General features: G+C 35.2%; 1 protein-coding gene across 3 annotated transcripts; it reads left to right on the forward strand.

Moving 5' to 3' along the window:
• The first annotated feature begins 3,033 nt into the window (after positions 1-3,033).
• On the forward strand, positions 3,034-25,662 carry LOC101892045 (syntaxin-4). Of its 3 annotated transcripts, none has more exons than XM_059121707.1 (9): positions 3,034-3,180; positions 12,275-12,744; positions 12,898-13,014; positions 20,559-20,646; positions 20,706-20,951; positions 21,023-21,096; positions 21,199-21,336; positions 25,191-25,301; positions 25,378-25,662. In XM_059121707.1, exons 2-9 carry the CDS (start codon positions 12,712-12,714, stop codon positions 25,447-25,449), a joined length of 879 nt encoding a protein of 292 aa, XP_058977690.1. In that variant the 5' UTR covers positions 3,034-3,180; positions 12,275-12,711; the 3' UTR covers positions 25,450-25,662. The 3 variants fall into 3 exon arrangements, with proteins under 3 accessions (XP_058977690.1, XP_058977691.1, XP_058977689.1); XM_059121708.1 differs by lacking the exon at positions 3,034-3,180 and adding an exon at positions 3,406-3,529; XM_059121706.1 differs by lacking the exon at positions 3,034-3,180 and adding an exon at positions 3,421-3,651.
• Positions 25,663-27,985: the final 2,323 nt, after the last annotated feature.

Here is a 27,985-nt window from a genome sequence, read left to right on the forward strand (position 1 = left end):
CTCTGTGTTGTTGCTTCATTGAACCCGCATGAGAAAGCGTAAATCAATAAAATTGAGGAACAAAGCAATTGACATGATATTTGATTTCTTCGAAAAGTGCAAACAGATAAACCTCATCGGAGGTGGGAATTTCAGGACTAGTTCCTATGGGATCAACCAATAGTCGTCATTTGAGATTTTGGAATTTAAAATCGCTATTAATACAAAAAAGTTGACATTTTAAAAAAATAAATAATGAGAAAAGTTTTTAAGAAGGTGCTAAATAGAGCCCTAGATTTCATCTCGTGCACAATAAGATTTGACTTAGCATAATTTGTTATAGCGACGCCATCTTCATGTCAGATTTAATGTAATAAAATGTTTCATGTGTGGTTAAAGCCTGATCTTCGTTCTGAAGTGTTTTTTGTCTTAGTCGACCATCTATCTGTATAAATAGATAATAGAGAATAAATAGAACTGATTTTTTCCTGGGAGCGCAAGTGGTGAGTGACAGAATTGGATTTTTAAAAATGTGTCCTTTTAAAATACTTAAATTCCCATTGTGTGCTATACGTTTTACTGAACGCCATCTATACTTAAATTTGAAGCCAACAGCTGAAAAGAGTTGAATGATAAACTATATGTTTAAGCGAACATCATCTATACTTCAAACTTGATAAGGCCAGTTGAGAAAAATTAATAAAAATTTTGAGGGTATACGTTGTAGAGAATGTTTGATGTTTTTTAAGTTCGGAATCGGTACTACAGCCTATGAAAAAATTACTTACAAAGAAACACGTCCTTGTATACCGCCCATGAAAGGGGTTTTATATGAGAGGTATTTTTCTAGGGATTTTTTTTGAAATACATAGTATGGAGGGTATATTAAGTTCGTCATTCCGTTTGTAACTAATCGAAATAATAATTTTGGACCCAAGAAAGTATATATATTCTTGATCAGCGTAAAATTCGAAGACGATTTAACCCTGTCCGTCTGTCCATCTGTTGTAATCACGCTAGAGTCAAAATGAATAAAGATAGAAAGCTAAAATTTTGCACAGATCAGTCTTTTGTCTGTTGGCAGGTCAAGTTCGAAGATGGGCTATATCGGTCCACGATATCGTATAGCCCCCATATAACGGTACCCCCGATATTCGTTATTTTGATGATTTTAGCTACATTTTTCAATGCAATTGTCTGAAATTCCACACAAGGAGTTCCTTGTGTGTACTTTATCCCCTGGAAGAGAATTATCTATATAGGTCCACGATATCGTATAACCCCCATATAACGGTACCTGCCGATATTCGGTATTTTTATGATTTTAGCGACATTATTCACCGGAATTGTTTCAAATTTCGTATTGGAAAATCTTAATGGCTACTACAGGCTATGACAAAAAACTACTTATGCAGGTGCACGTCTATGTATAGCCTTTTTCGGATTTTTTTGCAATTTTTCAAGTTACTTCCAAATGGTGGAGGGTATTAAAAGTTCGGCTCGGCAGAACTTAGCTGCTTTTTTACTTCTTCAATATTCAATTGTATTTTCAGTTAATTTTTCTCAACTGATCCCATCAAATATGAAGTAGAGATGGCGTACGCTAAACTATATACTTAAGTATATTAAAAGGATTTTTTTTAATTCTTATCTCTATCAGGAAAATAATAAATTTTCTAATGTTTAATCCAACATTTTGCAATTTCAGCATTCAAAAGCATTTTATTCTCAACCTGCACCAAATTTGGAATGTAGGTGGCGTTAGCACATCATGGTAATTTAAAAATCTTAAAAGACCAATTAAAAAAAAATTCCTATCTTATCTATCACTTGCGATTCTTAGGAGAGAATTCCATTATCATATCAATTAAGGTCGAACTTTAACAACGACACATAAAATATTTTATAATATAAAAAAATGTTATATTGATGGCGTCGTTAATACATGATAATTTAATTGTTTGACGAGTTTAAGTTTAATTGTTGACGAGTTGAAATCTTGCCTCATACCATGAAAATTTGGTTCAGGACTGGCCATATGGATTCAATTTTTCAGGTAGTTCTCCCACATTTTTAATTCATTTTTAAAAAATCTCCAGTCTCACATAAAACTAACCGCGTTCACATTTCTCCATAATATATAAATCATAATATTTTTGATCAAACTTCGAGCAGGCACAAAAATGGTCCACTCATTTAGGTTGGTCTTTAGTAAAAGTTAAAATGATGATAGATAATACCACCTAAAATGTATGAAATTAATAATAATAATTTTCTTCTCTTAAAGATCAAGTGTAAATTTTGGATATCTATATAACTCTCTCTATCCAATATCCCGAGATTATTTAAGCTTCAAATATCACAATGTTTCTATCAAATTTTAAGTCATGCTTTCATAAAATAACAAGTAACAAGCCAGACTTTGTGAAAAAAATCATGATTGTCTTACAATGTGTACGAATATTATATTTCGACCTTTTAGTACCCTTCATAGAAAGTTCATATGCATACGTTTACATTTTTAACGATTTCGTGCCTATAGAAAATAATAAAAAAATTACCTCGACTGTTTTGACCTTGAATTACTACTTTGCCTCAGAAAAAAAATTAAAAATTCTATACACGAAAGACCCAAATTTTGGACGCCCAAGGACATCCTGGTGAAGATTCTGCATTTTTAAGAGCATTTTTAAGAGGTCCTGGCGTTCTATGTTCCTCTGTGACAAAAATTTGTCCTTTCTATTTAAGTTACTTACCCTTCAAAACCCCGATATTCATATTTTTTCTTTTTTAATTTTTGCTCAGAGTAAGTCTTTCCATTGCAAGATATTTCTCAAGTGATAGAATGTATCTATTATAAGAAATCATAACCAACTAGCATCAACATTGACTAATATCAACTATTTCCACTTAAACCGCATCCACTGAGTCATGCCTGTAATAATCTTCAAAGCAATACGAAACTTCTACTCTATTTACACGAGAGTAAATAATAAATGAAAAAAAAAAATCATATAACAGCAAATTCACTTTTAGTTTGCCACACTTGAGTTCATTTTACTCCCAAGTCTCAGTCTGGAGAAGTTCTCCGGCAATCCAATAGAGAATTAAACATTTTCTAAAGCTCCAGACAGCAACAACAGCGCCAGCTGCAATTACTTAGCCAAATGGGAATGGCTAATTTGGTTGGTGGCGAAAAAGGTGTACTTATCACTCTTTAAGTAGAGTATTTACTAATCGTGATCAGCGGAAAGCAAATCATAACAGCCAAGTGTTAATTTGCTCGCTCTGCTACGCCACTAACTAAAATACGCAAGCTTCGAACTTAGTTTGAAAACAAAACGTAGCAGAGTAAGAACAAGAAACAACACCACCATCACCATCACCGCATATCAAAAAAAAAAAAATTGGAAGAACAAATTTGATTTTCATTCGGTTAGTCAGTGTGAGTAGTGAGAGTTAGTCGGACTAAAGTTCACAGACACTCGTCTGTACTTGAAGATACAATTGTGTCGCGAAAAAGTACGATGCGAGCACGATTGAAAGAAGCGTGAGTGTAAATCAAAACCGAACCTCGTCTCAAGCAACACTGAAATCCGTAATACCTCACGGCGAGATTTGAGAAGCGTAACGCGCTTAGTGTCAGCTGACAAACCCACAGCGAGAATTAAGGTATAATGACCGTGAAAAAAGAAAGTGAATAAGAAAATTGAAAAAGAAGAAAAAGCAAAGTAAAAATCAATCAATCAATACATAATGGTGTGCAAGTCTAGCTACAGTGGTATCCAGCTTTAGTGAAATGGCGCCCAAATTGATGAGATGAGCAGTTTTTTTGCTTTAAATATGGGAAAAATGTGGAATTTTTTTTTAAATATTTGAAAGTGAATATTGACATATGTCTATCTATGTGTTTGTGTGTGTGAATCATATCAATCAAATAAATGAGTAATTGATAAGACCGGAGCTATGCGGCAAAAAAGTAATGATATTCCCAAACATATGGACGAAACGTTGATAAGCATTCAAATACGTCGAAGGCATTATAATAAGTAATACCTAACACCTTGCGAAAGGGTAACATGGTTTCGAATCTGTGGAAATTGAAATGCAAAAGATTGAAATGAAATTGATGTATTTTATAGAAGGTCTATATATGTTCTACAATTCAATGAATCGTTGGGAAATAAGTGAGGCCATTTAAAATTAAATAATTTATAACTCAACAAATAAATATACTATAAAACTAAATTAATAAATATGAAAAAAATCATTACACAATTAATAAATACCCATTCTAATAAAAAACAAGTAAAAAGCCGAACTTAACGGCTGGTCAAACTTTGAATACCTTCCACCATGAGGTAAACAAACCCGTTAAAAATAAAAGTATCGTTATTGAATATTGGGTCCTGTTCAGAGAAATCGGTTGCTTAAAAATCTTTAAAATACCGTCAAGTTGATGATAAAATTTTCCTGCTACAGTGGTTGTCATTTATTGCGTTTTTTAAATGTCAAGTAAACAACATTAAGATCGTCCGGGCCGAGTATACAATACCTCCATCATTCGCTAAAAAAATCGTGAACAAATGTGGAAAAATATCGAATATCGGGAGTTACAGTCATATGGGGGTTCGGGGAAAAGTTGAACCTATATATCCAATTTTTTTCCCCCTAGCTAAAGCCCATTTCGAACTGCAAATACAAAATAGAAGACAAATCCGTTAGATAAATGTGGCTTAAATCGGAAGGTACCGTTACATGGGGGGTTATACCAATTAGTGGACCTAATTCGAACATTTTTTGTAAGGAGAGAACATCAAATTTGTTTGGAAATTGTGGAAGAAACCTTCAAAATACCGAAAATCTGGAAATACCGTTATATGGGGACTATACCTTCCAAGACTAGATAAAGTGGACTCTATCCTAATTTGAACATACAGATAGACGGACATCGCTAAATCACCTTATAATTTTATTCTGAAGTCTAAAATATTGAGATAGAAGTCTAAAATTTTGCACAAGTGTGTATTTTGTTAGTGGGCAGGTTAAGTTAGTATTTGGGTCATGTGGGTCCACTTATAGTCCCCACGATTTAAGCCACGCTTTCAAGTGGAGGTTTTTTTTAAATTCCCTCATTAGAGTTTGTAACGGATTCTACCACTTGCCTTGATAGGTCCACGTTTTTTTATAGCCTCCGTGTAACGTTGCCTCCCGATATTCGGTATTCTGATGATTTAAGACACTTATTGTAGTGAATCGTTTAAAATTTGCTATTTAGAGTTCGTAATGGGTTCTATCTCTTGTCACCCATAGTTGTTTATATAGGTCCACGTTGTCGTATGGCCCCCACATTATGGTACTTCCCGATATTCGGTATTCTGATGATTTTAGACACATTTTTCAGGGAAATGTCGCTTTATAGGTGATATAAGAAATATGAGCCATTACTCTACATACCGAACATTAAACGATTCCCCTAAAAATGTGTTTAAAATCATAAAAATACCCAATGTCGAGTAGTACCAACATATGGGAGCTATAGGTCATAGTGGACCTATATAAACAACTATGGGCCACAAGAGATAGAACCCATGACGAACGCAAAATAGAGAATTTTTAACAATTCCGCCAAAAAATGTGCCTTAAATTATCAGGATACCGAGTATAAGGAGGTACCGTTACAAGGAAGCTTTAGAAAAACATGGACTTATCAAGGAAATTATTTGCCACAAGTGGTAGAATCCGTTACGAACTCTAAGGAGCAAATTAAAAAACCTGCTAAATAGTGAATTTTTAACAATTCCGCCACAAAATGTGCCTTAAATCCTCAGAATACCGAGTATAAAGAGGTACCGTTACAAGGAGGCTTTAGAAAAACATGGACCTATCAAGACAATTATTTGCCACAAGTGGTACAATCCGTTACGAACTCTAAGGAGCAAATTAAAAAAAACCTGTACTTGAAAGCTTGGTGAAAAATTGGACCTACATACGAACTTAACCTGCCTACTGACAAAAACATATGTGCACAACCGACGTACTGACGGACATCTCTAAATCGACATTTACCGATATAGCTTGTCTTCAAACTTGACTCGCCTGGAGACAAAAGACAACTATGCTAAATCTGAGCTTCCTATCGCATGTCGTTTGGACTCTAGGGTGATTACAACACACGGAAAGACCGACGGACGGCCATTGCTAAATCGGCGTAAAATTTTACACTGATCAAGAATATGTACACTTTGTTGGTTCTTAAATGATTAATTCGATGAATTAAAAATTGAATGACAAACCTGATATACCCTCCATACTATGTAACAGGAATTGGATTGATTTAAACCACACTAATTCACTGATAGACTCATTGATGTTTCATCAATGCCCAAACGAAATTGCTTAACCAAAAATCTTCAAAATTTTTAGGTAGTATCAACCTCTGGGCGGACTTCTGAGACATGGCTAGGTTTTATGGAAATTTGATTTAAAAAAGTACGAAAAGTACTTAATATTGTGCCATTTTTTTTTTTTGAGGAACATGTTTTTTTTTTTAAATTGGGATGAAGGGTCACTGATGGAGTGTAGCATTATGTAGGGGTTTCGAAAATGCGTGCTAAATAGTGTACGAGAAAGAAATATAAATTTGGAATGTAGGAAAAAAGAGCTAGAATCGTCATATTTTCTATTAATTTTGTATATTAGTCATATATTTAGACATATATACATAAATGACTCATATTTCATTAACGAAAAAGCAGGCACTCGCAAGTCTTATAATAAAATGGAAGTATAGATGATTAATGTACAGTTACGGATATTTCTGAGCCGGCATTTCAAATCATGCTAGTTTAGATCAAGCCACATGAATATTAGTTAAGTAAATATAAAAAAAATAAATAAAAGACGCTAATGAAATAAAAGCATTTAATGTTAAACTCTTGGTATATGAACTGACTAATAGTAATATGGTGGAGATTGTCACTTTTTTAATTTTTTAAAGTATGGTGAAAATACTCCAGCTTTTTTAAAAAAAAAAAACATTTATGATTTCGTTTCGAAATCTGAAAAAGTTTATACAATATCCATTATAAACCATGAAGGCACCTGTGTTCGGTCTATCAGGGAAAGAGGGAGATTGCTAATATTTGATGACCTAAAATTTGCATTTAAAATATTTGTCTAGACTATGGAACGTTCAAAAGTATAAAAGAGTATCAACTGGTTTTCCCACAAATGCACAATCTCATCATCGTGCCCATTTTGGACATTTCATAGCAATCTTTGTTTGGAAGCACAACAAGTATTGAGACGAAAGACGACAATTCAATGAAACATTATTATACCTTACAACACTATGTGTTGGGGGTATTATAAGTTTGATTGGGCCAAAAATTATGTAACACCACGAAATATTGGTTTCCCACATAGGAAAGTATATATGGATCATCCTAGCTCGCCGAGCTGAGTCGATCTAGCTATGTATGTCCGTCCGTCCGTCTGTCCGTCTGTCCATGTTAATTTGTAATCACTCTACAGGTCGCAATTATGGCCCGATCTTCACGAAATTTGGAATGGAGGTCGGGGTTGGTCCAGAATAGAACCCTATTTATTTTTGAGATGATCGCCAAATGTTTAGGGGTTGAAATGGACCAAATACTGAAAAAATGTCGGATTTTGCAGTAGCTATACAGGTCGCAATTATAGACCAATCGACGCGGAATTTCGCATGTAGCTAGAGTTTAGGACGGGGAAGAAGCCTACCAATTTGGGTGGTCATCGGATAATATCGGATAATTAGCGGGTAAAATAGACCATATATTTTGTGTTGAAAAAATTCAAAATTTTTCATGAAACCGCAAATATTTTAAATCCCGGCGAAATCACAAAGCCATGACAAGGTTACTTCTGACCTTTACATTGATGTTAACATCCAACAAATCGGATATATAGCAAAATATGTGCGATATATATGTTTATCGAAGAAGATATGCTTGAAAGATCTCTTATATGTCGAGAACGGCTGAACTGATTTCGACAGTTCTCATTAATTCAGAATGGCCTCTTGGCAGGAAAGAAACAACGTCTAAAAAATCGCATAAAAATATCTCTCGAAAGATGAAAATATTGATTTTGTAAAATTTTCTCATATTTTTTCAATTTTGTCATATCTTTGGCATATTTTCATTTTGAATTAAACATTTGGTAATATTTCTACAGCTAACAAAACTAAGTAGTTATGACATCAGAAGATCATATACAGATCGCATTTATGGCCCGATCCATACGAAATTTTGTATGGGGATAAGATGAGGGTCAGAATAGAAGCCTACTCTTCTGGAGATGATCGCCATATATTTAGGGGTTGAAATGGACCAAAAAACTGCAAAATTGTCGGCAGTCGTAATTATCGCCCGATCCTCACGCAAATTTGAAAGGGGGTTACCGGACATTGCAAAAGCCAAGCAGTTTTGGATGGCCATCCAAAAATATTCAATGTGTGAAATAGTTTGCCAACTTTTGTAGACAAAATACGAAAATGTGACTTTTTGGAGAATTCACAAATACAGGAAAGACGCACTTCTGCACGCATATAGTCAAATGTCTGTATCTCATATAGATGCGTTTCAGTCAAAAACCAATAATAAATGTTAATCTTTTGCCACTTCTGAGAGATTATAGGTCTTTGGGAAATATTGGTTCCAGATCTAGGAAGACCATTTACGAGATCTACCAATAAATTGGAAATAAGCAAATTCGTTTAAGTTGCTATTATTCGAAAATTAGAGAACGAAACCTGATGGTTTTCTTTTATTATTTGTCACAATATCTTGTGGAATTCTTTCGAGTATCTCGCCTATATAAACTACATCATTTATTATAGTGTTGTAGGGTATTTAACGGTCGGCCCCGCTCGACTGTAGCCTTTGCTTACTTGTTTTTTTCTAAAGTTATTGATAGGGAAGGGAGATACTGGTTGGTGTAAATCAATGCAGACAACCCTCACACTAGATCCCACTGAGGCGAATTTGCCTTTGTTTAATAAAATAATCACAATTATTTTAATATTTCAGCATTTGTGGTATTGGTAGCTAAAGTATTGAGTCAATGTGTTCAATTCATACTGCAACGTTTACTCCCTTCCTTTTGTAATAGACGTATTCCTTTGTGGACAATTTTGATTATTTTTTAAGGTATCTTAACCTGATGGTGGAGGGTATCAACATTTGGCCCGGTTCCGTCTTTAATTGTTTAAATTTCAGAAGTGTCATTTTCAAGTGTTTGTGTTTTGGCGGGAAGTGACTTTCAGAATCAAAAACTCAATGGTTGTGAGCGGTATCTTTAGTATTTTTGATATAAAATTTCTAGTTAATTTCACCCTCTAAATATTATTAGATAACCATCCAAATGTGCAAGCTTCTCCCCTGCCCTGTCATAAACTCTAAACCTACACAAAATTTCGTATATAACTGGGACCTGTAGAGCGACATCAAAATCAGTATAATTTCTTGTCCATTTCATCCCCAACATATTTTACGAACATCTCCAAAAACAATAGGCTTCTATTCTGACCTTAACCCTAACCTAAGCCGGCGAGGTAAGAAGATCGATGCACTACATGGCGGGTCTAGAAACAATATATGGATGTGTTATACACTTTTTGTAACTATTAATCTTATAAACCCTTCAACACATAGTGTTGTAGTGTATAACTACCTACCTCAGCCATAAGGTAACAGAGGGTATTTATCATTTGATACGGCCAAAACTTGGACCTAAACCTAAACCTCTTTGGACCTAAACCGTTTTAGGACATTTGTAGTCGATTTAAGGGTATCCGTCTGTCTGTCTGGCTGGTTGGTTGCTGCGCACGATAACTCTCGATGGGAGTACACGATTTGGTCCAAACTTGGTACATCGTAATATTTAGATCAAGTTCGGAGATGGGCAATATCGGTCCACTCCTTCTGGTACCTTTCTACAAGAGGTCAAAATTTTCAAATAAAATATCTTGCTTGTTAGAAAGATTTTCCCGATTCATTTTTCAAAATATGCAAGTCCTAATATTTTCATCTGTTCTAGATCAATTGCGAAAATGGAAAATATCGACCAACTCCATCAAATAGCTCTCTCACAAAGGGTCAATATTTGAATAATTATAACTCTTATAAAATGAGAAATGTGTCCGATTTTTACCAGCACAAGATGTAGTGTGAAGATGGGCTACATTGGTCTACTTCTTCTAGTACCACCCCGACAACGGGTCAAAACTTTGAATAGACATGACGCCAATAAAAAGCGAAATGAGCATCTGATTACTTGAAAGCTTATCATACCCTTATGTTCCTATCAATGCAAGATCTGTTGTGAGGATGGTAAATATCGGACGATTCCTTGTGGTATCTCCCCCAATAATCACAACGATCAGAAAATGCGAATGCAGCATTCTATTCTCTTATAAACGTTAAGCTCATAAAACGCGAAATGAGCATACAAGTACTTTCAAATTTAGCAAATCTCAATATATTTCTGGTGTGAATATATTTAAATAACCGAACAGTGATTGCGCACAGGATATGCAGCTGTCGACAACACCGACTGATTCTATTTAACTTGTTTCCTCCGAATTTGATCATAGATAGTATACATATTGTCCGGAAGATGTACTTATATCCGTTCTTGATTTCGAGAATCACAGTGTGGTTTGTAGGTCAAGTTACACGGTTAACGCATCGCACTCTATATAACGGTACTTCACAATTTCGGATATCCTGCAGGTTTTAGCCATATTTCCACTCGATTTGCTTGCAATGGTCCCCATATAACCATCCCTTATTCCGTATTTTGAGGATTTTAACAGAAGTTTAAAAAATAGCTGTAATGAGGGAGATGTACGATCTATGTTTCGGTATGGTCCCCGTACTTTTGTATCGCCTTATATTATTATTATTTTTCTACTAAAATTCGGCATTTGCATTCTTAGACATAGGGATCTCCTTGCCAATTGTTTTTATACCCTCCATCATTCTATGGGGGGTATATTAGCTTTGTCATTCCGTTTGTAACTCATATTCATGGCAAGCCCTACAAGGTATATATACCCTGGATCAGCGTAAAATTGTATGACGATTTAGCGATGTCATTCTGTCTATCTGCCCATCCGTCTTTCTGCTGTAGAAGGCTAACATTTTGCATACATGCATATTTTCCCTGTATGTAGGTACCATATAACGGTACATCCCGATATTCGGTATTTTGGTGATTCCAGCAACATTATTCGCCGGAATCGTTTCAAATTTCGTATGGGAAGATCTTAACGGGTCCACGTCTTCGTATAGTCCCCATATAACGGTTTTCATTTAAGTGGTAGTTTTCGGATTTTTTTTTTTTTTTAATTTTCAAGTTCTTTCCAAATGGTGGAGGGTATTAAAAGTTCGGCCCGACCGAACTCAGCTGCTTTTTTACTTTTATATGGATATCCCTTAAATACAGAGATTTTGACAAACGTGGGACGTGGTGACCCTGTTATGCATTCTAAAGAAATCATAGTTTGTGCTGAAAGTCAGTATAAAATACATCCTGCAAAGTAGTTGGTTAAGATTGAGATGTATTTCCCATACATTAGTTCCATCCGATTTCAAATGGAAACTTCTTCAAATTTAGGAATGTAACCAAATATCTTTTGATTTATGATTTTTTGGCTTCTATTCTTTGTATCGAGAACATCCTGTATCTCTGACGACAATGGCAATGATGATGTCAAAAGGGTTTTGTCTAGTAAACTTTTTCATATGAAAAGCCAAACAAATGTGTACGAAAAAATTTGCAATTAGGTGGTGCGATGACTGGGCAGACAGCCAGACGCAGAGCTGTGGAGACGCTGACTGTTCAAACACTAGAAAAGAATACGGGTAGCTGAGGCGATAACTAGTGTAAATTTAAGCGTTCTACATTCATTGAAAGGAAAGATACACGGCAATATACTCACACACACATGTAACAGCAAATGAATGTCGCCAGTTTCAGATACTCTCGCGAGTAATGTTTTCATTTTTTGTGTGGTGACACTGCTCCGGCTACACTTAGAGTGTAACGTCTTCGGACCCTCTGAATAAACAATCTTCTTTGATTCATTTTCATTTTTCCTTTGCGTTAACGTAGTAGGTACACAGACAGACAAAAGCGGGTATCTAAAGCCGTGGAGATTTAAAGCGGACAAACGGAAACGCCAGACAGAATCTGCCAAATAAGTATCCAAAAAAAAGCGAATTCTTATCAATTGTTCTGTGTTTTCCAGCCCCCAACCTGCTGATAACATATATAACTAACAACAAATACCCAGCCGTCAAGGCAAAACAAATGTAAAGAACGGGAGAAAAAAAAACGAACAGTAATTAGTTGATTTTAAGAAACTTATTTTCACGTATTTCATGTGAGCGGCCGCAATCGCAACGGCCAACAACCAACTCAAAAACACAAACACCTTCGTTCATCGTAGCAAAACAAACAAAACGAAAAATAATAATAATTAATACTGGAGCAGAAATAGCAACAAAAATAATTAACAACAGCAAATCATTGGTGGTTGGGTGTAGTGGAATTGCTGCTGCCAACGCCAGCGTAAAAGGGGCCTTCTGCTCCCAACAAACACTCGGAAAGCAAGAACAACAGCAACAACAGCAAAATACTCCCTCCCGCATGAACTGAACAGACACACACACATACGGCCGAAAAATGGCAAGAGATCGATTGCCAGAATTAATACAGGTGAGCTTAGAGTCATAGAAGAGTGCTGGCCCAGCAGACGGCGCACAAACAACGAATGCACAGCCTAGTTCCGAAATTGAAATTCCGTTAAATTTCGTTCTTTTCATCTTTTTTCTTCTCGCACACGCTCCTGCTGATCGCTCACTGCCACAGCGTTCCAAAAGCTGCAACAGTAATCAATCCAATGGTGCCTCGGAACAACAGAGCAAAAGCCTGGAAGCTGCCATAACAATGCAACAGAATACACACGTCGATGACATCTTGAATCCGGTAAGTTATTAACCTTCTGACAGACAGACAGTTGGACAGACGAACAGAACACGAAATTAAATTAGCCTCATTCTTGAGCATTTGGTTTAATGGCATTTGGAGCACTTTAATAAAAGTTATAATAAAAGACCAGATTTCACATTTCTTTGCTCCAAAATAACCTGTCACACCACCACCCCGCTCCGCGCTAAGCTAAATCGTGTACGGAGACACACAGCTTCGCACTCGAAATACAGACGTGCATTTTTTTACAGCTAAAAAATTCCAGTTTTTTATTTCTCTGCGAACAAGAAAAAAAAAAAAAACAAAACAATTAAAAATTATTTTATTTGTTGTTATTTTAAACTTTAGAAGAAAAAACTGACACACACACAATTAGCCATATCACAATGTTGGTAAACAACGACACAGGGTAGCCACTACAAGTGATCTTTGAGAGTGGCAAACACTTAATGTTCTACTCTGAGACCTGGCTGAGGCAAGCGGGAGCTGCAACATTTTAAGGGGCGCTTTCCGTTGTTCGTCACGTGACGAAAACAATGCGTCAATTAAAAAGATGGTAGAGAAATTTGGGGCATTCAGAGGTACTATTTTTTTTCTAAATGAAACAATTTGCTAGTTTCAAGGTAACATTTGGGCACCATTTTTGTACCCTCCACGAACTATTCATGTCTGATCCAAAAAAGTGTATATATTCGCGATCAGTGTAAATTTCTAAGTTGATTTAGCGATGTCCTTCTGTCGACATAATAATGCTATCTTTCGAACAAAGTGGGAAGAAGCTAAACATTTTGAATTGTTTAATATTTCGTATTTGAAGTTCGGAATCGGTATTACAGCGTATGAAGTAACTTATGCAGGTCCTCGCCTTCGTATATGGGGGCTATACCTTAACCGTTTTCATTTAAACGGTGTTTTTCGCCGATTTTTATATCCTCAGATATATGGCTAGAGAGTGTATATTTAATTTGATACGCCAAAAACTTGCCTGATCGAAATAACGGTTTTAGACCCCAGGTCTCGTTGGACCAAACCCGTTTCAGGATATTTGGAGGCGATATAGCGATGTCCGTCCGTCCTTCGTTCGTCTGGCTGGTGCGCAAGATAACTTTCGCAGGGAGTATCCGATTTAGTCCAAACTTGGTACATCGTAACATAATTATCAAACTTAGATCGAGTTCGGAGATGGCCAATATGGGTGCACTCCTTCTGGTACCTCCCCCACAAAATGTCAAAATTTTCTAAGAAAATCCGATTTTCCTCCAGCTTTGCAAATCCTAATATTTACATCAGTGCTAGGTCGGGTGCGAAAATAGACCAGGTCGGTCCACTCCATCAAGTACCTCCCCACAAAGAGTCAACATTTTGAATAATTATAACTCATATAAAATGTGATGTAAGAGTCTGATTGATTACGCACATCACAATATTTTTATTAACCCAAGGTCTGGTGTTAAGATGGAATATAACGGTACAGTCCAAAAGGTCGAAATTTTCAAAAAAATATATTTTCTGCACAGAAAGAAAAACGATAATCTGACTTTGCTTAAACTTTGCAAATCCTAATATTTATGTCAGTGCAAGGTCAGGTGTGAAAATGGACAATATCAGTCCACTCCATCACGTAATAGTCCGATTGTCTTCAAATTTCACACATAATAAATTAACCCAAGGTTTGCTGTTAAGATGGAATATATCGGTTTACTGCTTCAGGTACCTCCCCCACAAATTTTTAAAATTTTGAATATTCATGAAGCTCATAAAACACGAAATTAACATCCTATTTCATTCAGACTTGGTACATTTCAATATTTCTTTCAACACAGAATCTGTTATAAAGATAGTAGAGATCAGACTCTTCCTTCTGATATCTCCCACACAAAGGGTCAAAGTTTTGAATAACCAAAACGTTTATAAAATATGGAATAAGCATCAGATTCTCTTTATATTTCACACATCCCATTACTTCTACTAACTCAAGATATGCTGTGAAGATGAGGTATGTCGTTTCACTCCTTCTGGTACCTCCTCCAAAAAGGGTCAACATTCTGTATTTCCATGAAGATCATGAAACGTGAAATTAACATTCGATTCCAGACAGACTTGATACATCTCAATATTTCCATCAACACAAGATCTCTTATAAAGATGGTAGAGATCGGACCATTTCTTCTGGTACCTGCCTCAAATAGGGTTCAAGATTTTGAAAAAAACAAAACGCTCAAAGAAAGCGAAATTATCATTCAAATCCATCCATCTCCTCAAATTTCCCACAGACAAAAATGTTTTGTAAATGTTTCTCTTAACCAGAAATCTGAGGTAAATATGTAATTTATGGGAATTTATGATTTCGCATAAAATTGCATATAAATGTTCGATTTCTTTGCACATACCAATATTTCTGTTTGTATTAGATGAAGTATGAAAATGCAATACTTCGATCCGCTATATATGTCTTACCTCACGCATATTTCCACATTTTCCAAAAATGTTCATATATCTCAACGGCAACGGCTTCGAACTCCCCATAAATGGGATCAGTTTGAATAATCGTAGCTCAAGGCTGGCGTATACATCTGTCGGCAAAACCGACTCCTACTATTTTACTTGTTTTTTTATACCCTCCACATTGGAAAGGAGGGTATATTAACTTGGTCATAAAATTCTAAGTCGATTTAACGATGTCCGTCTTTTATTTGATTGATTATTACATTATTTGACGTAGAGCGCCAAAATTTAGTAGAGCAATGTGTATTGTGTCTAGGATGGTTTGTATGGAAATTGACATATATCGGTCCACGTTTTGGTATAGAGTCCATATAACGGTACCTCCCGATATTCGGTATTTTGATGATTTATGCCACATTTTTTCACTGATTTGTCTGAAAATTGGTATTTGTAGTTCATAACGGGTCCCAGTTCGTGTGGCGAGACATTGTATGTATAGGTCCACGCTTTGGTATAGTCCCCATATAAAGGTACCTCCCGATATTCGGTATTTTGATTATTTTTGCCACATTTTTTGACGGATTTGTCTAAAAAAATGGTATTTGTTTGTCACAATGGGTTCCAGCTCCGGTGGCGAAACTTTGCATGTATAGGTGCCACTATTTGGTATAGCCCCCATATAACGGTACCTCCCGATATTCGGTATTTTGATGGTTTTTTGCATATTTTTTCACTAATTTGTCTAAAAATTGATATTTGTAGGTCATAATGGGCCCTAGTTCGTGTGGCAAAACATTGTATGTATTGGTCCAGGCTTTGGTATAGTCCCCATATAACGGTACCCCACAATATTCGGTATTTTGATGATTTTTGACACATTTTTTACGAATTCTCTGAAAATTGGTAGTTGCAGGTCATAATGGGTTCTAGCTCCTTTGGCGATACACTGTATGTATAGGTCCACGTTTTTTATAGCCCGCTATAGCCGTGTTTCCCGATATTCGGTATTTTAATGATTTTTGGCACATTTTTCAATGAATTTTTCTAAAAGTTGGTATATGTGGGTCATAATGGACTCTACTGTTTCTTTACCCTAAGGTGGAGGGTATTAAAAGTTTGGCCCGGCCGAACTTAATGTTTTTTTACTTGTTTTATTTTAAGTTTGTTTTACTCCCAATATTTTAAAAGTTGTATAATAAGTAATTGAAGATCAAACTATTCCACCTCAACCAAGCGAATATCGAATTTAAAAACTGTTTTGCTCCTTCTAAAAAAACCTTCGAACTTATCTATGTAATGTGACTGAACTTGACCAATAACTTTATAAACAAAAGACATTTAAAAAGAAAAGAAGATTAGTTATCATAAGCCTGTCAATTTGATAATTAAAATACAACAAACGTTTAAAAATAGATATGAATAACAACATAACTTACCACGTGCTTGTTCAAATGTGTTCGCCCATCTAAAACAAAGAAAAATTATATTTATTTCATTTATAATGAAAATGCTAACAAGTTGTATTATAATCGCTATTGCATCATATGTCAGCGGTTATAAATTAATTAAAAAAAACGAAATGGTATTCAATCGTATTATGACAGTTCATTAACGAAAATTAATCACTAAAACAAGGACGGCCTTGACAAATATTTATGACCATTGCACAACATTTTTAAAAAATGCCCTACGTTCTAGACGGGTCAATCCATTAGGGGATAAGAATATTCCATGTAAATTCTGGTTGTATGTACTGAAATTAAGAACTTCAAGAAAATATATATATTTTTAGGGATCTCCATCAAACTTCAAAGAGTAGAAAATGAAAAATAAAATTAAAAAAACGAATATACCTATTGTCTAATAAAGAAAGATTTAACAAGTAAAAACATTAAGTTCGGTCGGTCCTTTGGGTGAAGAAAGCATTTTTATATAAAATTATCTGAATTCAAACGTTCCATTTTAAATTACAAATACCAGTAAGTCCGTTGGGATAATGTTGTTAAACTTTTCAAAAAATCATAAAGTGGATGATGCCGTTGTATTGTGGGCATATCAAAACGGGAACCTCAATGGATAATTTTATACTTCAAGTGTTGTCATCTATCAAATCTTCTTATATACCAAATTTGAAACAATATCATGGGTAAATGTGACTAGGATTATCCAAATACCAAATATCGGTGCGTATCATTATATGTGCACTATAGAAAAACGTGGACCTCAATAAATATTCAGTGTCCTGCCGCCTGAGCTAGAACCCATTATGAACTACAAATAATAATTTTTGGACAAATCCGTGGAAAAATGTGGTAACGTTCCGTGGTATATGTTCCGCCACCAGAGCAGAAACACATTGCGAACTATAAATACTAATTTTTGGACACATCAGTTGAAAATTGTGTCAAAAATCATCAAAATACCGAATATCGGGAGGTACCGTTATATGGGGGCTATACAAAAACTTGAACTTGTACATACAAAGTTTCCCCACTAGAGCTAAAACCCATTGCGAACTAAAAATACAAATTTTTAGACGAATTCGTGAAAAAAGTTTTAAAAATCATCAAATGACCGAATATCGGGAGGTACAGTCATATGGCTACAGCTATGCTAAAACATTGAACGATATATCTCATTTTCAATACCAAACATCCTAGACACAATACAAATTGTTCTGCCAAATTTTGAAGCTCAAATAATGTTGGCTGTATCGTGATTTCAACAGACAGACGGACTTCGTTAAATCGATCAATCGATCAATTTTATGCTGATTATGAATATATGCTTTATTTATTATGAATAAAGTACATAGTGTCAAGACGAAGGTTTACCCTCCTGTTCAAGGTGGAGGGTATACAAAAAAGGGGTATATAAAAAGAATTCATCTCTTTTCAATAACTGAATGCATCTTTTAATTATGTTCGTTATCTTCCAAATCAGATAAAATTCAATTGCCAAGAATTTCGATTGTTTCTAGTCGGATGGTAGTAGGTAGGATATGGGGTTTCACTAAAAGTGTTTCTGCATTGCCACCGTTGTGTATATTCATGCCTTCTTGCTTGACATCCCACTTATTTTGTAAAGGGATCTTGGTTTAGCGTGGAAAGGAGAGAATCGAAATCAAATATATAAAAGCTTGTATTTGTAAATATTCAAAAGTTTCATTATATTGTTCAAACCTATCAAGGAAGTTATAACAGAGCTATCAGTTCCAGCCAATATGATAATATTTTTTAACTATGATCTCAAAAAATTCTACTTAATAGGCTACGTTGGAAAAATAGTATGTTGTCAATACCACACATTAGGTATGAATCTAGACAATACAGATACTTCCACCAAGCGCCGATTTCTGGAACTATTTTACTCAGTTTTTTTTGAACCCCCATATTGTACCTACTATAGAAACTATTCATCTTAACTTTTCATTTTAAAATTATTTCGTTCAGTTTGCAAAATGTATTAGAAAAATTGCAGAAATATGTTATTCTAAAGTCGCAAAAAAACTGAAACCCACAAAAAAACATAAGAAATGAAAGATATGTATTCAAAAATGTCACCTTGTTATGGTAGCATAGAATCATCCACTACTAATGCCACCTATTGAATCAAAGCAACAATGAAATGTCCCATCTTATGATATTATATGTCTTTGCATATCTTTAAAGGTTGGACAAAATGCATATTGCTGTTTAATGTTTCGATTAGGGCGTCGACTTGACAAAATGCGTAATGCTAGGAACACAATTGGAGCGAACGACGAATTTTTTCGCGGCGTATGTTCGTCGTCAAAAATAAAACACATATGTGTATATGGAAGTGCACACAATCACGGCACCGGCGAAAATTTCGTCGGTCGCCGCGAACTCAATTAGCTTTATTTCTATTTCATACGCCGGCGACCGGCGAACAAAACAGTACAAGGTGGCCATACTTGTACGAATTTTATGTGTTTTAGTAAATAAAGTTACTTTTTACTTTAAAATTTGTTTTGGTCACTCTACTATCTGTTACTCGTATAAAAAAAACATAATTAATTTGTTTATTTATTTGTGTACTTGCGCCTGAGTGAAGATGGACATAAGTGAAATTATAATAGAGAACGTAAAGAATTATGTGTTCTTGTATAATTCATTGTAGTCAACAAATGAGCAAAAAGTAAACAACTTCATCAGTTGTTTTATAATTTGGTCGGTATTGTGTTCCATACGACGAATTTTCGCGGCTCATTTTGTCGCCGCGTAGGGCGAAATTCGTCGTTCGCTCCAATTGTGTTCCTAGCATAAAGAAAGGTTACAGAAATATTTTATTCCGAAATACCCAACAAATAATGGAAACCCGCGAAAAAGGCCCTTGTACATTGAATCGATAAAAATCGGCAAAAACCAACATAAAAGTGTCAGCTCTGTTAGATTATAACATAATGCTATGTCATGATATGCTGATGTAACATACGTTTTCACTACTAACGCCCTCTATTGAATCAAAAATGTTACATCTTATTGCGTTATGTGCCTTTACAACAGACAATATTAGGTTTGTGCACACACTAAGCAGGTTGGCAACACTGCACATTAGCTACAGACTTGAACCTACTGGTAAGTCTGAAACACCATATCCTAACTACTGTGGATATAACTTTTCAATTTCGTATATCGCCAAAGATATGGACTCTGTATTTTAAATACTATAAACGTGCGGTATTAAATCCCTACTATTTTAATTTTTTGCCCATGAAATAAGTTGGTCAGAGAGTTCACCCTTTGAGATTTCAGACATTCAGAGAACGCAGAACGTTAAGTATATGTCTAAGTTGCAGGAATACACAAAGTTCAAACATCGACAACAATTCAATGAACTCTTTTAATATTTTTTTGTCTGAACCCCCATATACTACCTACTTTAGTGTAACATCCAACATTTTAAACTCACATTGCCAAATTTCCTCTTATTGTCAATCTTGATTTTTTCTAAGAGATTGCCTTTCTTATTCATTTTTACTAATCTTCACAAAAAAAAACTGAATTAATAAATAAAATGTGTTAATTGAATTTCCCTTGTTCTAAATATATATATATTCGTTATATTTTCAGTATGGAGAGATACGCACACTTCTGGCTCAATTAGCAGCGAATTTAGAGACGATGACGCGTATGGTACAACCTACGGCCATTAAAAATGGTATGTATAAGTCAACAGTCAAATAAATCCGCCTTTCAACTTCTATTCTCCCCTTTCAGCTGACAATGAAATGGAAGAGCTGCGCAAACAAAACATCCGCCTGGGTAACATTCTGATGACCAAATTCCAAGAATTTCGTGCCAATCTACCGCCCGAGAACGACTATAGCCTGGAGTCGCGCATGAAGCGTACCCTGTTCTATGGCCTGCATCAGAACTACATCGACATCTGGCGAAAGAATGAACAATTCCTACACAACTATGAGACTAAGCTGAAGCAGCATTTGCAGCTGCAATCGAAAATAAGTGAGTGGTGCTGGTCTTTGACCAACACACGTTACGATGATGATACGAAATTTATTGATTCTATTTTCCAGTCAATTGCAATGCCACAGAGGAGGAAATCGAAGAGCTGATTAGCAATAAAACAACGAGTCTATTTGTGGGCAATGTAAGCGTCTGAATTGATTTAATTGTACGCTATTGCAGCAACTATTGGCTATTTGCTTTTAATTTAGTTCTTGTCTTTTATCGTTGTGTGTTTTACCTCTAGATTCTGGAAGAAACTGAAAAGGAGCGTAAAAAGCTGAGAGATCTGATAGATCGTTTTAGTGAACTGAAGAAACTGGAAAAGTCAATCGAGGAAGTTCACGCGCTTTTTCTGCGAATACAGTATTTGGTCCTAGAACAGGTAAGTGGGTCACGTATATTGTTTGGAATTCCCATTTGTAATTAAAAGTGGTTTTAAGGATGAACACTATTAGAAGTCTAGGGTTGCACAATGCCCCCTTAATATCTTCTATAGACTTATGAAACCCTAAAGGTGTTCTTTAGACAGAATACCCTTAGGGGCCTTTTTGAGATAGATGATATTAGAATGTCTTCTTAAGGCAGAAAACTTCATTAGTTCCCAACGTCTCATTTTCCCGTCTTCTTATAACGTAGGGAAGCGTAAGGAGGGAATATAGGGGATTAATAGACTTTGGAAACCGGGTACTTAAGAACAGCAGCCGGTGAAACAAAGAATTTAACATGTGTAGACAAAGAAAATAGTATAAAAGTCAAACAAAGACAATAAAAACGTCGTAACTCCAGGAAATCCAAGTCTAGCAATCTTTTTTTATACTGTCCACCACAGTATGGAGGGTATATTGAGTTTGTCATTCCGTTTGTAACACCTCCAAATATACATTTTAGACCCCACAAAGCATATATATTCTTGATCAGCATAAAAGTCTATGTCGGTTTAGCGATGTCCGTTCGTCTATCCGTCTGTGGAACTCACTCTAGCTTCCGAACAAAATGAAGTAGAATGATAAAATTTTACTCAAATGTATATTATGTCTGCAGGACTTTTGGTATTGAAAATAGGCCATGTAGGTCCATGTTTTGGTATAGGCCCCATATAACGGTACCTCCCGATATTCAGTATTTTGATGATTTTAGCGACATTATTCACCGGAATTGTTTCAAATTTGGTATTTGAGGTTCGTAATGGATACTACAGCCTATGACAGAAAAGTGTCTGTGCAGGTCCACATTTTGGTATAGCTCCCATATAGAATTTGGCAATTTTCAAAAAAAAAAATCCGTTAAAAATTCTGTTAAAATCTTATAAATACCAAATTTAGCCGTCATTGTAGAGTCTAAAAGACGAAGGGGACCTGCATAGCAACTTTTGTCATAAGCCATTACAATATTCCAATGCGAAACTTGAAAAAACGGTGCATAATGTAGCTAAAATCATCAATATAGGGAGGTACTATTTTTTTTTTTTTTTTTGAAAATTGTCTAATTCTTACATAGGGATCGAATTCTTTAAACAGGCTGAAGAGTCTTGGAGACCTTCTTTAAGATTCTATTGACAGAAGAAGTCCTTCAAAATTATTTTATAGATACAAGACCTCTTAACAGTCTTCTATTGGCAGGAGACACCTGAGGGGATTCTATAAAGTGAAAACCTTCTGGAGGACATCTATTGACAGTAGACCCTATTAAGTTTTCCAATGTTTCGGATCTAATTTCCGATCAACTGTAATTTCAGGTTTCGCTGGTTTCAGGGATATTGGCAGCACTAGGTTTGTGTTTGTAATAACGAACATAGGCTGATATATGAGCCACCATTTTCTTCCTATTGTAGGTATAATTCTCGTGTTTAGGTATAAGCCCATTTGATATGTTCTGATTTGGTATTTTTAAATTTTTGGACCCAATTTCAACTTCAATTTTATATTTTGTTTCCGTTATTTACTTTGGTTTATTTTTTGATATAACAATTTTCGGTATTACGGGATCTTGATTCTCAATAAAAAAAATCGATATAGGTATAGCATCCAAATAATGTAACTTACAGAGGTTAAGGTTAGCCGATTTCACCATAAGTCAGGCGCAAAAAAGTAAGGTTTAGGAACACTCACTGTACTAGTTATGTGTCCTTAATAACAGGGTGTTAAATTTTAAATCCGCCACCATCAATATTCGCATCCGGTTTGTGTATACACTACCAACGTTTTGCAACACTTGCAATAAAAGGTTCGGCAACGCGTTTAAAAAATTTTTGTCAGAACCATCATTTTATACCTACTTTTTTTAGTTTAGAAGGTAGTTTAACTCCTCGCAAAAATATTCAAAGTATTGAGTTTTAATTTCCATATAGCAATTTCACATTTAATGCCCCTTCCAATTTTAGAGATTTTGACGATAATCAATTTCACGAAACAAGTTTTCACTGACGAAACAAGTTGACACTGACGAACATAGGCTAAAATCGAAATTCTTTCCCTTTAAACATTTATCATACGGTGTTGAAGAACCAATCCGCCACCATCATTTTTTCGCGTGGTTAATTATTTAAAATTAGGTTTGTGAGCATTGGCAGCACTGACGAACATAGCCTAAAATCTAAATTCCTTCCCTTCAACATCTTTCAAACTTTTATGATATGGTGTTGAATGACCAATCCGCCACCACAACTATCAGCATTGGGTTTGTGTACTCACTACCAAAGGGTACACGAAAATGCAGACTCCAACAAATCGGCAACCCCAGCTACTGTTTTAAAGCATTTTGTTCAGAACCACCATTTTCTATCTACTATATTCGAGTTCGTATTAAAACTCATGAGTTTTGGTCTAATGTGCTTTGTAGGTTGAATGGGACTAAAAAAAATATACTTAAATAAATAAATATACTTAAATAAATGTTTAAAAGTCAAGTTAATATTGAAAAACTATTTTTTAAAAATGCATGTGTATATGTCTAATGGACCTTTGAAAAATCCACGTTTACAAGTCTAATTTACCATTACAAAATAATTATAAAAATTCATTTTTACAGTTTTTGAATTAATATTCTTAAAAATTTGATTTTTACAAGTCTAATGGACCTTTGAAAAATATTTTTACATCATCCAGGCTTTTATGTCAAATGGGCCTTCAAAAAATATTGTAAATTTATCCAGATTTATAGGTATAATGAACCTCAAATTTACCTTTGAAAAATATCATTTGCAGATCTAGGTTTACAAGTCTAATGGACCTTTCAAAAATATTTTTAAAAAATTCACGTTTATTGGTAGAATGGATCTTTAAAAAAGTGAAAAAGCTGTAAGTTCGGCCGGACCGAACTTTGAATACCCTCCACCATTTGGTACAAATTTGGCAATTTTCAAAAAAATAAAATCCGTTAAAAATTCTGTTAAAATCTTAAAAGTACCGAAAGTAGCCGTATATTAGAGTCTATACGACGACGTGGACCTGCATAAGCTACTTTTGTCATAAGCCATTACAATATTCAAATGCGATACTTGAAAAAATTATGTTTTAATGTAGCTAAAATCATAAAAATAACGAATATAGGGAGGTACCATGGGGGTTATAAAATGTGGACCTGCACAGAAAATTTTCTGCCATAGGCTGTAGTATCCATTACGAACTTCAAATACAAAATTTGAAATAATTCCAGTAAATAATGTCGCTAAAATCATCAAAATATCGAATATCGGGGGTACCGTTATATGGTGGCTATACGAGGACATGGACCTGTACAGACAATTTTCTGTCATAGGTTGTAATATCCATTACGAACTTCAAATGAGGAATTTTAAACAATTCCGGTAAACAATGTCGCTAAAATCATCGAAATACCGAATATCGGGAGGTACCGTTGTATGGAGGCTATACGAAGACGTGGACCTACATGGCCCATGCGGACATAATTCACATTTGAGTGAATTTTTATGCTGATCAAGTATATATATACTTTGTGGGGTCTAAAATGTCTATTTCAAGGTGTTAAAAACGGAATGACAAATTGAATATACCCTCTTTACTATGATGGAGGGTATTAAAACTATTTTCAAAAATGTATGATTATTGGCCCATTTTTCTTTGTATAAGAGATTAGTGTCATTTGGGGTTCAAGATAAAAGATCTCTAGTTGAATGTACATTTCTACTGCATATAGAGAATATCTCCCTTATCCTCCTCCGCCTTTGCATAGTACACTTCCAATAATAATATTTGTTTTTTGATTCTCCCATTACAGAGTGAGGTCATACAACGTGTGGAGTTCCATGCGCAACAGGCCACTTTATATGTGGACAAAGGTGCCGAAGAGCTGGATAAGGCTGATAAATTACACAAAAAGGCTAGAAAGGTATGTCTCCGTCGTTTATTAGATATCGGAGTAAGATCAAGTCCCTTATTTTCTTTCTTCTCTTCCTATTTTGCAGAAAAAAATTATTCTAATTTTAATAGCAATAATTGTTTTACTGGTGCTAATTTTAATTGGTGTCTTCCTGTGATAAACACGAGTCACTCTCCCCCACCTCTCCCCAATTTCGGACGCATTCCGGGAATCCAAATTTAATGTTTAAGTTTAAGTTAGAACAAAATGTGTGCTGTCATCTGCTGTTAAGGTTTTTAAGTTATTTTAAGCTACAACTGAAAAAAAAAACAACAACAAAAACAAAATAAGTATTAAAATCCAAAGAATATACTACCAAAAAAAGAATATGGCCAAGGAGAAATGAGATTTTATTTGATCGAATAGATAATTAATGGAATGAAGTATTTGAAATGGATACGAGGAAATATTATTTAAGATACCAGCTAAGTGGTCTTTTGGTAATTTAAAAAATGAAAATTATTTTTTTTATTGACTACGGCCAAGGCTCCTATGGAATGTTACTTTTTGAACTTATTCAGAACATTTTGCTTTAAAAAGTTCCCATTTGTCTGCTTGAGTTCGAAAGGCGTTTCTGGCTATGTCGGTGATGTGATTGTCAGAAATTAGTTTTAAAATCACAATAAATCATCTAAGGTATGAAATATTCTGGATCATTGAAGGGTTCTCTGAAGTGTTCCTAAAATAATTTAGAGTTGGTCTGATAGTTGACAAAAACTAATTTTGAAATATTAAAATTATCTAATACAGAGTAATATGAAATACTGCAACTAACTTCAGACTGCTGTCATTTCTTAGGCACTAGTCCGACAGCTGTTAAAATTATTTAAGTGACAGCTCATTATATTGTTTACAAGCGTACAAAAGAATTTAGGTGAGAATTTAACAGAAAAAAAGTTATTGGTGATGGAATTCAAGCGTTATAATGAAATTTATTTATGTTTGGCTGGAAAATCACAAGTGGCTATGGTTAGAGCACTGCAGCATTTAAATGTGAATAAATCTTTTGTGTCTCGTACCATCGCTCGTTACCGTTATACTGGCAGCGTAGCCCGACGTCAAGGCTCGTGAGCTGAACATATCGCAGTATTCCATTCGGCAAATATTAAAAAATGAGCTCGGGGTAAAGCCAGTGAAATTCCAAAAACTTCAAGAACTTAGAAGAGCTAAAGAGTTGCTTCGCTTGGCCGAAAGTGGTGAACTGCCGAATTTGGTTTCCTCCGATGAGAAAACGTTAGTTTTCAGTTTGTACGCAAATAAAATTATCGTGCTCAGCTGAAAATGTGTACCTTCGGTTGGCCACCAGAACTCAAGCGCCGGCCATGGTGATGGTGTGGACCGCCATAACAGCAGCTGTGGGTCACTCTCCGCTAGTATTAATCGACCGTGGCATCAGATTAAATACCGAATATTATCGCGAAAATATTCTGGAGAGTGTATTAAAGTCTTGGGCACGCAAACATTTTGGCCGAAGACCTTGGACTTTCCAACAGGGCTCAGCACCATCACATTCAGCACGCGCCACCCAGGAATGGTTACAAAATGAGATGCTTCATTTCCAGCGCACAATGGCCACCAAAATCTCCGGATGCCAATCCATTGTGCTATTGTGTCGGGTGTATTTTGGAAAGCAAGGTTGGCACTAAAAAATACTAAAGTGTCGATCACCTCAAGCAAGCGCTTCGTCGGAAATGGGCTAAAATTCGTGCCAAAGTTAACCAAACAATTTTGACCCTTTGTGGGAGAGGTACCAGAAGGAGTGTACCCATATATTTCATCTTCACACCAGACCGTGGGTTGATAAAAACATCGTGATATGTGAAATTTTAAGACAATCGGACTCTTACATCATATTTTGTAAGCGTTACATTTTTCAAAATGTTAACTCTTTTTGGGGGAGGTACTGGATGGAGTAGACCGACATTGTCCACTTTCTCATATGACATAGCAGTGATGGAAATATTAGGATTTGCAAAGTTGTCGGATTTATTTGGATTTGAAAATCGGATGATCTCTTTCTGTGCAGTAAAAAATGTTCTTTGATCAGAAGGAATGGACCGATATCGCCTATATCTGAACTCAATCTAAGTTTGATAATAATAATAATACGATGTATCAAGTTTGGACCAAATCGGAAACTTCCTTCGAGAGTTATCGTGCGCACTAGATTGACTCCAAATGTCTTGAAACAAATTTGGTCCAAGGCGACCTAGGGTCTAACCTTATATCGGTGAGGCACGTTTTGGCCGTTTCAAATGATATATACCCTCTCTAGTCATATGGCTGAGGATATAAAAAATGGTAGTGTTTGATAAAAACAAAAAAAAAAAAAATAAAAATGTTCCAGAAAAGTTCCATTTTTAATTTAAAGATTCTTTAAAAAACATTCTGAAAAAGCTAGGATTATTAGCTATATGCTAACGACTATTAAAAAATATCATACGGAAAAATCCCTTTAATTATGATTAGAATAGAAAGAAAGTAAAAATTAATGTATTTTTTATATTTTTCATGTAATCCAGCTCTTTATCACTGCACGTGTACTTGTGTAGCTAAATATTTACACTCTGCGTTCAGCCGACTTTATCATTTTTTATTTATTGTTTTTCCATTACTAAGTTCAGCCTCAATTGACCGGCCTCCGTATTTAGTCT

This window comes from Musca domestica, unplaced genomic scaffold (assembly GCF_030504385.1).
Source record: "Musca domestica strain aabys unplaced genomic scaffold, Musca_domestica.polishedcontigs.V.1.1 2, whole genome shotgun sequence".
NCBI lineage: Eukaryota > Metazoa > Arthropoda > Insecta > Diptera > Muscidae > Musca > Musca domestica.